This window comes from Microcebus murinus, chromosome 26 (assembly GCF_040939455.1).
Source record: "Microcebus murinus isolate Inina chromosome 26, M.murinus_Inina_mat1.0, whole genome shotgun sequence".
NCBI classification, from domain to species: Eukaryota; Metazoa; Chordata; class Mammalia; order Primates; family Cheirogaleidae; genus Microcebus; species Microcebus murinus.
Window position 1 is genome coordinate 6,539,082 of NC_134129.1, and position 14,235 is coordinate 6,553,316.

General features: G+C 35.1%; 1 protein-coding gene across 1 annotated transcript in view; it reads left to right on the forward strand.

Moving 5' to 3' along the window:
• UBA6 (ubiquitin like modifier activating enzyme 6) overlaps window positions 1-14,235 on the forward strand; it is a 67,736-nt gene that overhangs the window by 12,735 nt on the left and 40,766 nt on the right. Inside the window, exons 4-9 of the mRNA XM_020284242.2 lie at window positions 157-185; window positions 4,837-4,931; window positions 5,620-5,731; window positions 8,795-8,875; window positions 11,722-11,844; window positions 12,217-12,340. Coding sequence (XP_020139831.1) covers window positions 157-185; window positions 4,837-4,931; window positions 5,620-5,731; window positions 8,795-8,875; window positions 11,722-11,844; window positions 12,217-12,340 — 564 coding nt within the window. The remainder of the gene's footprint in view (window positions 1-156; window positions 186-4,836; window positions 4,932-5,619; window positions 5,732-8,794; window positions 8,876-11,721; window positions 11,845-12,216; window positions 12,341-14,235) is intronic.

Here is a 14,235-nt window from a genome sequence, read left to right on the forward strand (position 1 = left end):
GCAAATTTTGATTTTTTCCTTTTAATAAGGAACTTGTACTTCTTGAGTAGTAAAAAAGTCAAAATTATCTAGTCAAATAAGTGACCAAGCTCCATGAAGACATATCTAGTATGCAATCCTAATAGTAAGCTATTCCTTTTTCTTTTTCATTTATAGCAAAGAATCTTGTTCTTGCGGGAATTAAGGTGAGTAAATATCCTTAGTAAAAAAAATTGTTATGAACTTTCCCCCTTCCTTTTGTAGTAGTAATATTGTTTACACTTTGGCTTCATTATTGTGTCTTAATTTAATAGCATAATTGTTTTAATGTTCTACTTTAATAAAAAGAGCTTATCATGGAAATTTTAAAAGTATACAAAAGTAGGAAGAATAGTTTTAAAAAACCCCATGTATCCATCACACAGCTTCAGTTACCAACTCAGTGGACACATTTGTTTCATATATCACCTTCCCATTCCCCACTGCCCACACTGCCAAATTATTTTGATGTAATTTCAAGTATTGTATTATATCATCCTTAAATATTTTAGTATTATCTTTAAAAAATAACAGTACCTTTGAAAACATAACCACAATACCATTTTTACACCTAAAAAGTAAAAAGTGCTTAATATCATTGTATTAGTTACCTGTGGCTGTAAAACAGTTTACCTCATAATTTAGTTAGCTTAAACAACATTAATTATCTCACAGTTTCCATGGGGCAGGATTCAAGCAAGACTTAGGTGGCTTCTATGAGGGTTTCTTACAAGGCTATAGATAAGGTATTAGCAGGGCGTGGAGTCATCTTGAGGCTAGACTGGGGAATGATCTGTTTAATAAGCTTGCTCAAGTCTTGTTGGCAGGATTCAGTTCTTCATGGGTCATTGTCCTGAAGACCTCAGTTCCTTGCTGGCTGTTGACCAGAGGTCACCCTCAATCCTTGCTATGTGGCCCTCTCCATAGGGCAGCTCATGGTATGGCCGCTTGCTTCATTAGAGTAAGCAAGCAAGAAGAGAGGAGTTTGCTAACTAGACAAGTCACAGTCTTTTGTAAACTAATCTCAGAAGTAGGTCCAGCCCACCCTCAATGGGAGGAGATTACACAATGGCCTGTATACCAGGAAGTGGGAAGCATTGAGGCCATCCTAAAGCCTGCCTACCACAATCATCAAATATCTAGAGTTCAAATTTTCCTAATTGTCTTAAGGAATTTTTTTAAAGCTTTCTTGGTTCTAATCAGGTCCAAGTAAAATCCATATACTGAACTTGTTTTTTCTTTTAATTTATAGATTTCCCTTCCCTGTTTTTATTTTTTCCTTGAAGATTATTTGTTAAAGAAATCAGTCGTTTGTCCCATATAACTGTACTCCTGTGTTTTCTATAAACTAGTAGTTTTGTTGTATGTACCTCTACCCCTGTATTTCCTGTAAACTGATAGTTATATCTCGAGAATCAGAATTGATTCTTTCGTCAGGACTACTTCATAGTTATACTGTTCTCCATCAAGAAACAATGATATTCTATTGTCCCTCTTTTTGTGATTATTATTAGCCGTTGGTGATAGTTGCCTAGATTCATTATTTCATTAAGGCTGCAGTGATATTCTGTCATTCTTTCCTTATTAGTTGGAATAATATTTTAGAAAGAAAATTTTCCATTTATCACTTGGTTTCACAAAAGTATAAATTGCACAGGTATAAAAGGCAGAATAAATACTTAATTTTTCCTCTTTTATTCACCAGTTTTCAAAATCAGTGGTTCTGTCATTCCCCAACAGTGACCATTGAACTTTTATACATGTGGGTGTACATCATGATAAACTCATAGATTTAAATATATTTTTGTGTTTTGGTTCATTACAGTTGTTATTTTCACTGATTCTCAAATTGGTCCATGTTTGGTTATTTGAATCTTTTTCAAGTTTGAGTCCTTTTGACACAACCCCAGTAGTCTTTGTCACTGTTTATAAAGTGTTTTTGGTGGACAGACCTAGAATACTCTTAATGAGTAAACACTGAAATTTCTGATTTTCAAGTTTAGGATTATAAATATTCTAAACATTTATTACTATAATTTTATTAAATTTTAATATTTAAAATTTAACCACTTTCATACGAGCGTTGACTATAGTTGATAGCCACAGATGAACGCGCACAGCTGGGCGTGGACTGTAGCTGACATCCATGATATGAAGGCACACAGCCGAGTGTTGACTTTAGCGTTAATAACAAAACTTGACTTTTCTAATTTTTCATTTATCAAAATAAAATTGTGAATTACGTTATTTAAAAATAATGTAATAGCATACATGTATATGTTACCTATTTTGATTTACATTACAAGTAAAGCTGCCTGTAAAGTAAAACAAGCTTTCAGTGCTTTCAAGCTTTCCTCATCACACTAGAGCAAAACGGATTAGTCGTCAATGCGCAACACAAACTACCGCAGCACAAACTACCATGGGGACTGTGAGTGCCAGCTGTGGGCAAGGTTTCACAGCCGTTGAGTGCTGTCCCTAAGTGGTTAATTGTGAGATTTTTCAGGGGCAGCAAAAAGAAAAGACAGACAGAGAAAGAGTGGGGCCAAACCACGTGGCTTTGAGGTTCTGGGGTCCCAGCAGGGGGCCCCAGAAGTCCCCTCCATTTGAAGGGGGTGAGGCCTTTTATACATTATGGGCGGGGCTAGAGACTTTTGGCGGGAAGAGCTGGGGCGACCTTTCGTGGTCATTGAGAAATAGGAGGGTATGGCGGTGTTTGCGGAATCCAGGAGCCAAAACTTTCTTATCCGGGTGTAGTAGTTTTCAGCGGGGCAGTCGTCCTTGGCAGGTCTCGTCTCATGAGCCTTTTCTTTTTTGATCTAGGGAAGGGAGGGGGCCTGCCACCAGCCTTACATTAATATGTAGTATTTTTAAATTATTAAATTTTAATATTACTAAAATTTCTAATTCACATCTTGCATTATAAGATATTTACCTCTTTAATTTTATATTTGTATCTTTCTTACTGTAAGTGCCTTGGTTCTTGATGATATTAATTTAATTATTTATTTGCTTTATGTTATGTTTTACCTGTATGACATAGTTTCACCTGTATGACATAGTTTCAGAACACCAATTTCAATATTATTAATAACAGTGTATTACTGAAAATAATTTAAGATTTTTATTATATTTCTTTTTTTATACTACCTGGATTTAGCAAAGTAATTAACTGCTTTTTTTTAAGTTACTTTAATTCTTCTGGATAGTTATGAAACAAACTCAGTCAACAGTTTGGTACATTTATTCATTTTGCTTTGGATTTTTAGGGGGTTTTTTGTTTTGTTTTGTTTTTTAAAGAGGCTGGGTCTCACTTTGTCACCCAGGCTGGAGTGCAGTGGCCTGATCATAGCTTACTAGAACCTCTAGCTCCTAGGCTCAAGTGATCCTCCCACCTCAGCCTCACAGGTAGCTGGGACTACAGGCATGTGCCCCCTTGCCTGGCTAATTTTTAATTTTTTTTGGGAGACAGGGTCTTGCCATGTTGCCCAGGCTGGCCTCAAACCCCTGGATTCAAGTGATCCTCTTGCCTCAGCCTCAAAGTGCTGGGATTACAAGTGTGACCCACGGCATCCAGCTGCTTTTTTTTTTTTTTTTTTTTTTTTTTTGTAGTTTAATTTAGTTTTACTATCATATGGCATTTATATGATTAAAATTAGATTTATAAAACTAAGTAGCTTCTCACTACTCTGTTCCCTCCTTATTGGGTACCCCTTTTTAAATTTGTTTTTTCCTTCATTTGTTTTTAAATATAAGCAAATACATACACACTACTCTGTTCCCTCCTTACTGGGTACCCTTTTTTAAATTTGTTTTTTTCTTCATTTGTTTTTAAATATAAGCAAATACATACATACTTGTGTATCTGTTTATGTGTGTATATATGTATTTATCTTCTCCTGTACTTGTTTTCACCTTGCTTATCACTTAATAGCATATCCTAGAGATTACTCCATAGTGATAAATATAGATTTCATTGTTTTTTAAATTATTGCATGGTTATACATTTTGTAGGTGTATATTCTATAAACCTAATTCCCCACTGGTAGATATTTTGATTGTTTCATCTTTTGCTGTTATAAATAGTGTTGCATTTAATACCCTTGTACATTTGTCTTTTTGTATTTTTCTCAGCATGTCTTTGGGATAGATTCCTAAAAATGGGATTGCTATGTCAAAGGATAATTCGTATGTCTTTTTGCTACAGTTGTCAGATTCCTTTCCAGTGAGGTTGAGCCACTTCACATTCCCATCAGTAATATATGAAAGTGGCTGATTTATCTCACTCTTACCAACAGAGTATGTTCTCAAACTTTTAGATTTATACCAGTCTAGCAAGTGAGAAAACATGTTTCATTCCTGAGCAAGATTGAACATCTTTTCATATTTTCAAGGGCCATGTGCATTTCTTTTTCATTATACTCCTTGTTCATAATATCTTGCCCCTTTTTCTGTAAGGTTTGTGGCCTATGACATATGCTACAAGTTTTTCTCCTAGTTTGTCAATTATCTTTTTTACTTGGAACATGGAGTATTTTGAAGTGTTTGTTTATATAAATTTTTTGGCTTTTCATATGTTGATTCTCTTAATGTTTAAAATATTGTTTCATCAATTTAGTGGGGTTTCCAGATGTATAGAGTCATACCATTTGCATACAGATCTCGTTTTATATTCTTTCCAACTGTATTGCCTTTAGTTACTTTTCACTGTCCAATTACACAAAACAGTATTTCCAGTACAGTGTAAATAGTATCAGAGATAGTGAGCATCCTTGTCTTACTCCTAACTTCAACCAATACTTTTCCTCTTTTTTGAAGGCACTTACAATTCATGATACGGAAAAGTGCCAAGCATGGGATCTAGGAACCAACTTCTTTCTTTGTGAAGATGATGTTGTTAATAAAAGAAACAGGTGAAGATATTTTGATGTATTATGATATTTTTTATTTTACTCCTTCAATTACACAGAATATTTTCTGTATTAGAATGCCAGTGTTTAGCTCATCACCATAAATTAACACTACCATAAATTGGTATATGCTTATTTCTTTTTACTTGTCAAACTTTTGATACATTCACATATTTTTAAGGGCCTAGAAATGAATATCTTTGAATTTATTAAAGAAGTTCTTTAGTATTGCTGAATTTTTAAGAAACTTAAGATCTTTGGAACTATTAGACTGTGTGGCTTACTGTGGAATATGGTAGTACATCTCAAGAATGTATAGTTACCTGTAAAGATAAAGAAGTCTTGGTTCTTACAGTTTAAGTTTCTGTTGAAATTTCATAACATGTGTTTCCTCTGATGTTATTAAAGCAAGTGTCCTCAAACTACTGCCTGCCAGCCCATGTGGCCCGCTGAGGACATTTATCCGGCCGGCCAGGTGTTTTTGCCACAACTACCTGTCCTGCTTAGCAGCCGGCTAGTCCCAGGCCCACAGTGCACATGTGTGGAACGTGCGCCGCACTTTTCAACAGTCCGAGGGACAGTGAACTGGCCCCCTGTTTAAAAAGTTTGAGGACCCCTGTATTAAAGTGTCCAACTTTAGGAGATTGAGTATACTAAACAAAAGAATAATGGCAGTTATTTATTTTTTTAGGGCTGAAGCTGTACTTCAACATATTGCTGAACTAAATCCGTACGTTCATGTGACATCATCTTCTGTTCCTTTCAATGAGACTACAGAACTGTCCTTCTTAGGTAAATACCAGGTTAGTACTCCATTTTGTATTAAATGTTATTGACAAATTCCAAGGCAATTCATTAAATATTGGTGCAGTCTAACTAATTTAACCTAGTGTTTGAGGAACAGAACAAAAAATTTCAAGTTTCAAGAATTTTATTAGAATAATACCTTTCAAATTCTCCATTTTAGGGAAGGGGGCTATGAACTACTGATAAAGCAGTTATATCAGTTAAGTATTTTCACAGTGATATGCATTAGAAACTACCCAAATAAAAAAAAAGGAAACTACCCAAAACTATCTGGTTTATAGCAACATGCATTTATTTCTTTCTTATGCACCTGCATGTCATTTGAGGTTCCTAGGCTGAACTCAGCTTGGACTAAAGCTCAAGGTCTGGATTCTGCTTCAGATGTCTGTCTTTTGTGACCAGGAGGCTACCCAGGTCAAGTTTTCATGGCAGTAGCAGAAACACAAAAAGGAAAGTCTAACCACTCAAGCACATTTCAAGCCTCTGTGTTACTTCCATTAACATACCATTGGCCAAAGCAAGTTACATTGTCAAGCCCAAGGTCAAAGAGTGGGAAAGTACACTCTGCTCTTCCTAAAGCCATGGCAAATAATACAGTTACAGGGAAGCAAAATACAGGGATCAGTTGTTCAATCTATTTATAGGTAACAATTCCTTAAATAACAACAAAAATTCTCAACATCTTCAGTGTTCTAAAAGTGACTAGGTGGACATTGATTTTTTTTTTTTCTGTGATAAAATTATGTTGTTACTCATTTAAAAATCAGTGTAGACTTCCATTCTGGACTAGATAACTTAAAATCCATCCTGCTTCAAAGAATTTCTAAGCAGACTTCCTTCTAAATGACTGAGTTCAAAATAACATAAGGGACGTGCTCAGAGGCCTTAATGAACAGGTTGCTAAAAGACAGTTAACTATTTTCTGTCGTCACTCTCAGGGACAGGGCTTGCCTGTAACAGTAACCAAGGTTCTTGGGAATTAATGGTCACACAGAAACAGAAGATGCAGACCTAGGACTTCATGAGCTAGAGAAATGGAATTGAGACCTTCCCCTCTTTGTAGAGCTGGAACCCCTGAGAGCTACACCAACAGTGAAAGGGAGGACAAGAATAATCTGCCCATCAGAATAAGAAGTGTGTCTGTTTTCTCTTGAGCTACGGATGAAAAATAAAGGTCTTCCCTGGGAATTCATAACCATAGGCCTGCCCTCATACAGGTTTGGAGATCAACTTTATAATCTTTGTGGTCTGGAAATTCCCAAGCTGAGAATTTAACATAAAAAGTAGTACTATAGTGACTATACCCTAGAATGCTAGACAGAAAAAAAACTAAACAAATTTAGAGAAATACGCCCTCAACTAGGCCACAGTATATTCCAATATATAAAGTCCCTTGGAGTTCACAATCCAAAATAATAAGATAGGAAAAAGCAGTTCAACATGATCAAGAGTCAGTGGATATAATAAGCTAGAATTTAACCTCCAAGAATTTCAGGGGAACAGGATTATTGGATAGAGACTATAAAATACAGATGTTCAAAATGAGTAAATCTTAAAGAATTAAATATATAAAAATAAGACATTATTGAAAAAGACTAGGCATATGTGATAAACCAAGTAGAACTCTTGGAAATGAAAATGAAGTCTTAAAAATTAAAATTCCGTGTATACATTAGACAGTGCATAGATACAGCTGGAATAAGCACTAGTGAATTCAAAGATCTGAGGAAATCACTAAGACTACAGCACATGGAAATAAGAGAAAATATGAATGAGAGATTAAAAGAAATGAGAACTTGAATGAAAGATCCAATTTATGAGGTTGGATTTATAGAAAGAGTATTAGGAAAAGGCAGTATTCAAAGAAATGGCTGAGAATTTTCTAGCACTGATAAAACACAAATCAGTTTCAAAGTACATTGGGTCTAGTGTTTGATTTTATATTATTTGCAAACTATTAAGTTAGCCCAGGGGTCCTCAAACTTTTTAAACAGGGGGGGCCAGTTCACTGTCCCTCACACCGTTGCAGAGTGCTGCACACATTCCACACATGTGCACTGGGACTAGTTGACTGCTAAGCAGGACAGGCAGTTGCGGCAAAAACACCTGGTGGGCTGGATAAATGTCCTCGGCGGGCCGCATGTGGCCAGCAGGCTGTAGTTTGAGGACACCTGAGTTAGCCTGTTACTGTTTCACTGATACAGAAAAGATGAGATTCATGGGTCAGAGACTAAGGACTTCATTACTGAGTGCATAGCAAAAAAATATGGTGTTATATTGCATTTCCTCTTCCCTTCCCTCCCCCTCAAGTCCCACTGGTGTAATGCAGAGGGCTCAGTGGATGCCTGCACACGTAGTGGGTTGCTTTAGAGAAGAACACTGAGCTTGAGGAATCTGCTCTTTTATAGCAAACAGTAAATAAGCCTTCTCTTTGTCCCTGAGGAAGATAGGAGGATGTCCTTCATCCCGCAAGTTGTTCACAACTGATATAATCCTGAGAAATGGCCCTGAATAAAGAGTGTTAAGGGCCTTGCCTTCATAGCAAACCTGATAAGACGTGTATAGAGTAAGAAACCCTTGGAGGAATGTCTCCCTGCAAGAAGCATACCAATTCTAGATAATAAAACTAAATCCACACCCAGACATGCTCTTGTACTTTATGTATCTCTTAAAAATATAATTGTTACCCTTTTAAGCTAGCATGAAAATAATAATCTGGTGGTTAGGTTAATTTTTCCATGTATTTATAGACTCCAAATCTCTAACCATTTGGAGTCTATAAATACAATATGGGATATTCAGGTTTGCTTCTGATTGTGAAGGCTTTGACAGTTTTGAATTTAATGTGGGCAGGTTTTCCCCTGTATATGTTACTTTTAGTTTTGCTGTTCTATACTTTTGAAGATATTAACCTTAGAATGGAATGCCATACAATAATAATTTTTTACAAGAATAACAATGTATCTTTTCCATAGTGCAAACTGATATGCTTCTGATTCTTGTGTATTACCAAAATAATTGTACATTTTCTGGTCTTTAATTTCTTATATTCTCAACAGTGTGTAGTATTGACTGAGGTCAAACTTCCATTGCAAAAGAAGATCAATGACTTTTGCCGTTCTCAGTGCCCTCCAATTAAGGTAATATCATTTAATAATGACAGGTAGTTAACCACAGGAAGCATACGTTCACTGTTAGTATTTGTATCTTTTCAGTGGGTTATAAAGAAACTTTTTTTTACATGAGGACAATCAGAATAAGATTTTCCTTTTTAGTTTTGGTATCATATTCATTTCCTATTTTTAAAACTAGGGTCTAAGTTTGGATTATAGACAAATTACCAAAATTTTCCTGGAAAGGATGATAAACATTGAATTCATCATCTTATTTTAAACATGATATGATGGTGATTTTCAAGAGGTTCATTGGTTCATTTAATGAATATTGAACATCTATGTACGCAGTATAGTTCTAGGCACTAGGAATACATTAGTAAACAAGACAAACAAATTTTCTCACTCATGAAAATTACCTTCTGGTAGGGAACATAATAAAAAAAATACATGATGTGTTTTCAAATAGTTTCAGATCCTGTGAAGAAAAAATGTGAATATAGAATAGAGAACAATATCTGCATGGTGTTGGCAGAGGGGCCAGTGCTTGTTCTTTCAGATTAGAGGTCAGGGAAGTCCTCTCTTTGGAGATGACATTTGAATAGAGCCCTGAATAATGAGAACAAAACAGCTATATAAGAATCTGAGAAAGAGAATTCAAAGCAGGGGGATCGGCAAGTACAAAGGTCTACGAGCAAAGTTTGGTGTGTTTGAGGAACAGCAAGAGGCAAGCAGGACCAAAGTGGAGCTAGGTAAAAAAAGAGGATACCAGAAGTACACAGAAGATTAGGTTTGGAGAAGCAGTAGAGGGTATAGCCTATAGCAGCAGTTTTCAAAGTGTGGTCCGAGGACACTAAGTGTCTCTGAGACTCTTCAGGAATCTACATAGTCAAACTATTTTCATATTATTAAGAAGTTATTAGTTATTTGCCTTTTTCACTCTGATTCTCTTAGGAGGCACAGTGAAGCTTTCCAGAGTCTACATGATGTGTGGTGGTATCATTGCTTCAACAGCTAATGAAATACATATTTGAATATTCTTGTGATTTAAGTTTTGCTCAGTTTTAATTTCTAACACAGTAAATATGGATAACTGTGACTCACGTAAACTAGAGCTGTAGTCTGTTCTTCGTACAGCAACCCAGAATGATCCTTTAAAAATATAAATCAGATCAAAACTCATGGGCCTAAAACTCAGATATCCTTGAAGATCCTATAAGATACATATGACCCTCTTCCTACTTTTCCAAATGAAGAGTTTTTTGGATCCTCAGTAATTTTTAAGACTGGAAAGGAGTCATGAAAGAGATCCAAAAGAAAGAGAACTGTTGGATTATAAGAGTAGAGTAGAAGCAGTTTGACCAGTTAGGAGCTATTGCAGTAGCCTCGCTGAGAGATGCTGGTGTCTTAGACAAAAGAGTTGGAAGTAGAGATAGTGAGAAATCATTGAATTTTAGGTATGTTTTGTAGCCTTTCGGGGCTAAAAGAACTTGTGGGTGGATGAATGTGAGTTGTGAGGGAATGAGTGGTCAAAAAGACTTCTAGATTTTTGTCCAGCTTAATTAGGTGGTGGAGATATTGGGAAGAGGTTTAGATCTTAGTTCTTCCCTACTAACTCCATCTCCTTTGTTTTGGGGATCATTGTTCCTTTAGAAAAAAGAAAAAGATGTTTATTCCTTTGAGTTAGGTGCTAAGCCAGAATCATACTGTATGATATAGGTGTGGTGAAAATTTTTGGATTGTGGTATTTACATAGCATATTTACACTCTAGAGCATTTATGCTATGTTTTACAATTTAAGTTCATGAATAAGACAGAACAGTTAATTTACAACAGGGCACAGAAGTTTTACAAAATAATTATGCCAGGTTACAAATGAAAATCTTTATTTATGTAATTGGTATAGATATGTCTATACTTTAGAGTTATTTTGGAAAGAAATTATCCTGGAATTTGTAGCTTTTAAACTTAAAAAAAGATACTCAGTTTTGTTTCATAAAAAAATGCTTAAATGCCCATTTGATTAACAAAGGCAATGCATGATCAAGTGGGAGGTAGTCTTCCATTAGCCTCTCACCACTTCTATAATTGGGCTTATAAATTATTTTAATGAGATATGTTCTGATATCAAAATATTAATATACTTAATTTTGTTAGAAAAATATTACTTTATATAGGATTTGATGCATTACAGAATAAAGATTTCTCTTTATTAGCAATAGCCCTAAAAATAGCTTTAAGCACACAGATAATTTCTTTACAAATTCTTGGACTGGAAATAATGTATGTGTTATAAAAATTGCTTTTAATAAAACATGATTATGTTTAAAAAAATTAAAATTTTTACCTTTCATGACTTCACTTTGCACCGTTGGTTTCTCAGCTCTTTTTCTGCCAACTCTGCTCTCATGTAGCTCTGTTCTATTTTCCGTTAACTCTACTCTCCTCTTTTCTAAAATAACTAGTAAAAAGTCACGGCTTGACCGTCAAACCAAGATATCTGTTTCTTATTAGTTGTGCTTGAATTTATGACAAAGCCAGAATTTTAGTTATTTAAAAATTATAGAATGTATATTCTATATTATAAAACACTGATCAGTTTTGATTTTGTTACACTAGAAATCTGTTTACCAAATACCAAACTCTTTGATTTCTAAAACAGTCTGCAATTTATCTTGTTCATAATTCACTTTATATTATCAAGGATATACTTAATTATAAATGAAATTATCATAAAAGGGCCTAAGATAGTTGAGCTGGGTTGGTTTCTTTCTTTCTTTTCTTTCTTTTCTTTCTTTTCTTTCTTTTCTTTCTTTTCTTTCTTTTTCTTTCTAAAAATAAACAAGCTTGAACTTGGTTTTGCTGTTTCACAGTTCATCAGTGCAGATATACATGGAATTTGGTCACGGTTGTTTTGTGATTTTGGTGATGAATTTGAAGTTATAGATACAACAGGAGAAGAACCAAAAGAAATTTTCATTTCAAACATAACGCAAGTATGATTATATTAATGAACTTTTTAAAATAAATTTTTCAAAGTCAATGTGAATGCTATTTTCAAAAAGGTGATATTATAATAGCAAACTATTATAAGATGCAATATTTTTCATTTTTTGCAGTTTTAAGATAACTCATAAGTGAATATTTTGTTAACTTGAACATCTCCCACCAAACATGGAAATCATATTGTGAACATTCATTAAAAATAGTAATATTTTGATAATTATTTTGTGACAGTTCTTTAAAGGCTTGCTTTTACTTAAGTAGAAGAATGGCTTAGAAATTTGGTTTTGAGAATTTTATGATAACTTTATCTTTTTTGCATAAGATTTGAAAGAGTACATGAATTTGTTTTCTACTCTTTTTAGGCTAATCCTGGCATTGTCACTTGCCTTGAAAGTCATCCTCACAAACTTGAGACAGGACAATTCGTAACGTTTCGAGAAATTAATGGAATGACGGGTTTAAATGGATCTACACACCAAATAACTGGTATATTTATGTGTTTTATTTATTCATACTCATTATTCAGCATATTTATAGTTCTGACACTTTAGTCAGTGTTGAGAACACAACATCAACTCTGCCTCAAAACATTGAATCCAAGTGAAGACATTGTTAAACAGTTATAATATTAAGAGAATACAGACATTCTGGGAACTCTAAATTTAACAAGAAACTACCCAGTTTGGTGACAGCAGCAGTGGAACAGTGTGTCTTGATTAAAATCTGAAGATTGCATTGGCTTAGGAAGTTGTTGAAAAGAGTATTCTGTGCAGAGACAATTAGAAAAGGGTCAGATGCAAGACAACTCAAGGAACTACAAGTAATATAATGACAGGGCTGGCAGTGAGAATTGAGACCACAAGAGTTCATTTTAAGACATTTAGGAGGAAACTTTTTAATCATATACAGTAGGTGAGCAAAGATTCCTTCATGGTCATCTTATTTATTTAAAGAATGCAAGAAAGGGGGCATGGTGGCCCATTCCTGTAGTCCCAGCTACTCAGGAGGCTGAGGCAGTATGCACTTTAGCCCAGGAGTTTGAGATTGCTGTGAGCTAGGCTGACGCCACGGCACTCTAGCCCGGGCAACAGAGTGAGACTGTCTCCAAAAAAAAAAAGGAAAAGAAAGAAAATATAATTATGTGATTAGTGTGTAGACTAGTAAATGGAATTTTTTTTTATGACTGCAACATGTATCCTTAGGCTACATTTTGTAACAGGGAAAAATCAGTCCCTGTTACAAGCTCTTTAGAGATAAACAACTTTGGATGCATATTTAAGCATCTTTGGTAACAAAACTATTTGATTTTGTTTCCCAACTACAGCCAGATATCTTAAATACAGGTTCAGATCATTGATATTAAAGAATTTATTTCTGTTTTTATGAAAATTGACTAGCCTAATCATTTAGAATTAATTGTTATTGAGTTCCATGCAGTGGTAGATTATGGTGATGGATCAGAATCTCAAGGCTGCCTATATAAAGAGGAGCCACTGGATATCAAAGAATGGTGATAAGAAAACCCACATTTGTACCAAAAATGATTTGTGGTGGAGGTGGTGAATGCTTAAATAGAGTGGCTGTTAATGAAGGGTGTTTCTTTTTCCTTACCACTTATTAATTGGTATTTCTCTAGGGTAGGTTTCTGTTAATGTGAAAAACATTATACACGCGCGCACACACACACACACACATATGTTTAAGTAGAGTTAAAAATGAGTCCTGTTTCAGACCTGGTCCCCTCTTCAGAAGTAACAGCAGCTAAGTTTGGTGTTTATTCTGCTGACCTTTCTGTCTACTTACTATGTAAGTCTTATTATATTAAGGGGGTTTACTTGTGTTTTTTATTTTTATTTATTTATTTTTGAGACAGAGTCTCTGTTACTTGGGCTAGAGTGCCATGGCATCAGCCTAGCTCACAGCAACCTCATACTCCTGGGCTCAAGCAATCCTTCTGCCTCAATCCCAAGTAGCTGGGACTACAGGCATGTGCCACCATGCCCGGCTAAATTTTTCTATATATTTTTAGTTGGCTAATTAATTTCTTTCTATTTTTAGTAGAGACAGGGTCTTGCTCTTGCTCAGGCTGGTCTCGAACTTCTGACCTTGAGTGATCCTCTTGCCTGGGCCTCCCAGAATGCTAGGATTACAGGCGTGAGCCACCATGCCCAGCCACTTGTTCTTTTTAATTTAATTCTTTAAATAAGCAAATTATTCCGAAACAAGAAAAGATAAATGTTTACAGTGAAAAGTTTTCTACCCATCCTTGTCTCCGCCTCCTCAGTTCTCATCCACCTACCACAGGTAACCACTGCTCTTAATTTATTGAAAATCCTTTTAGGGTTTCCTTATGCTTTTTTTTTTACACAGAAGGTAGCATA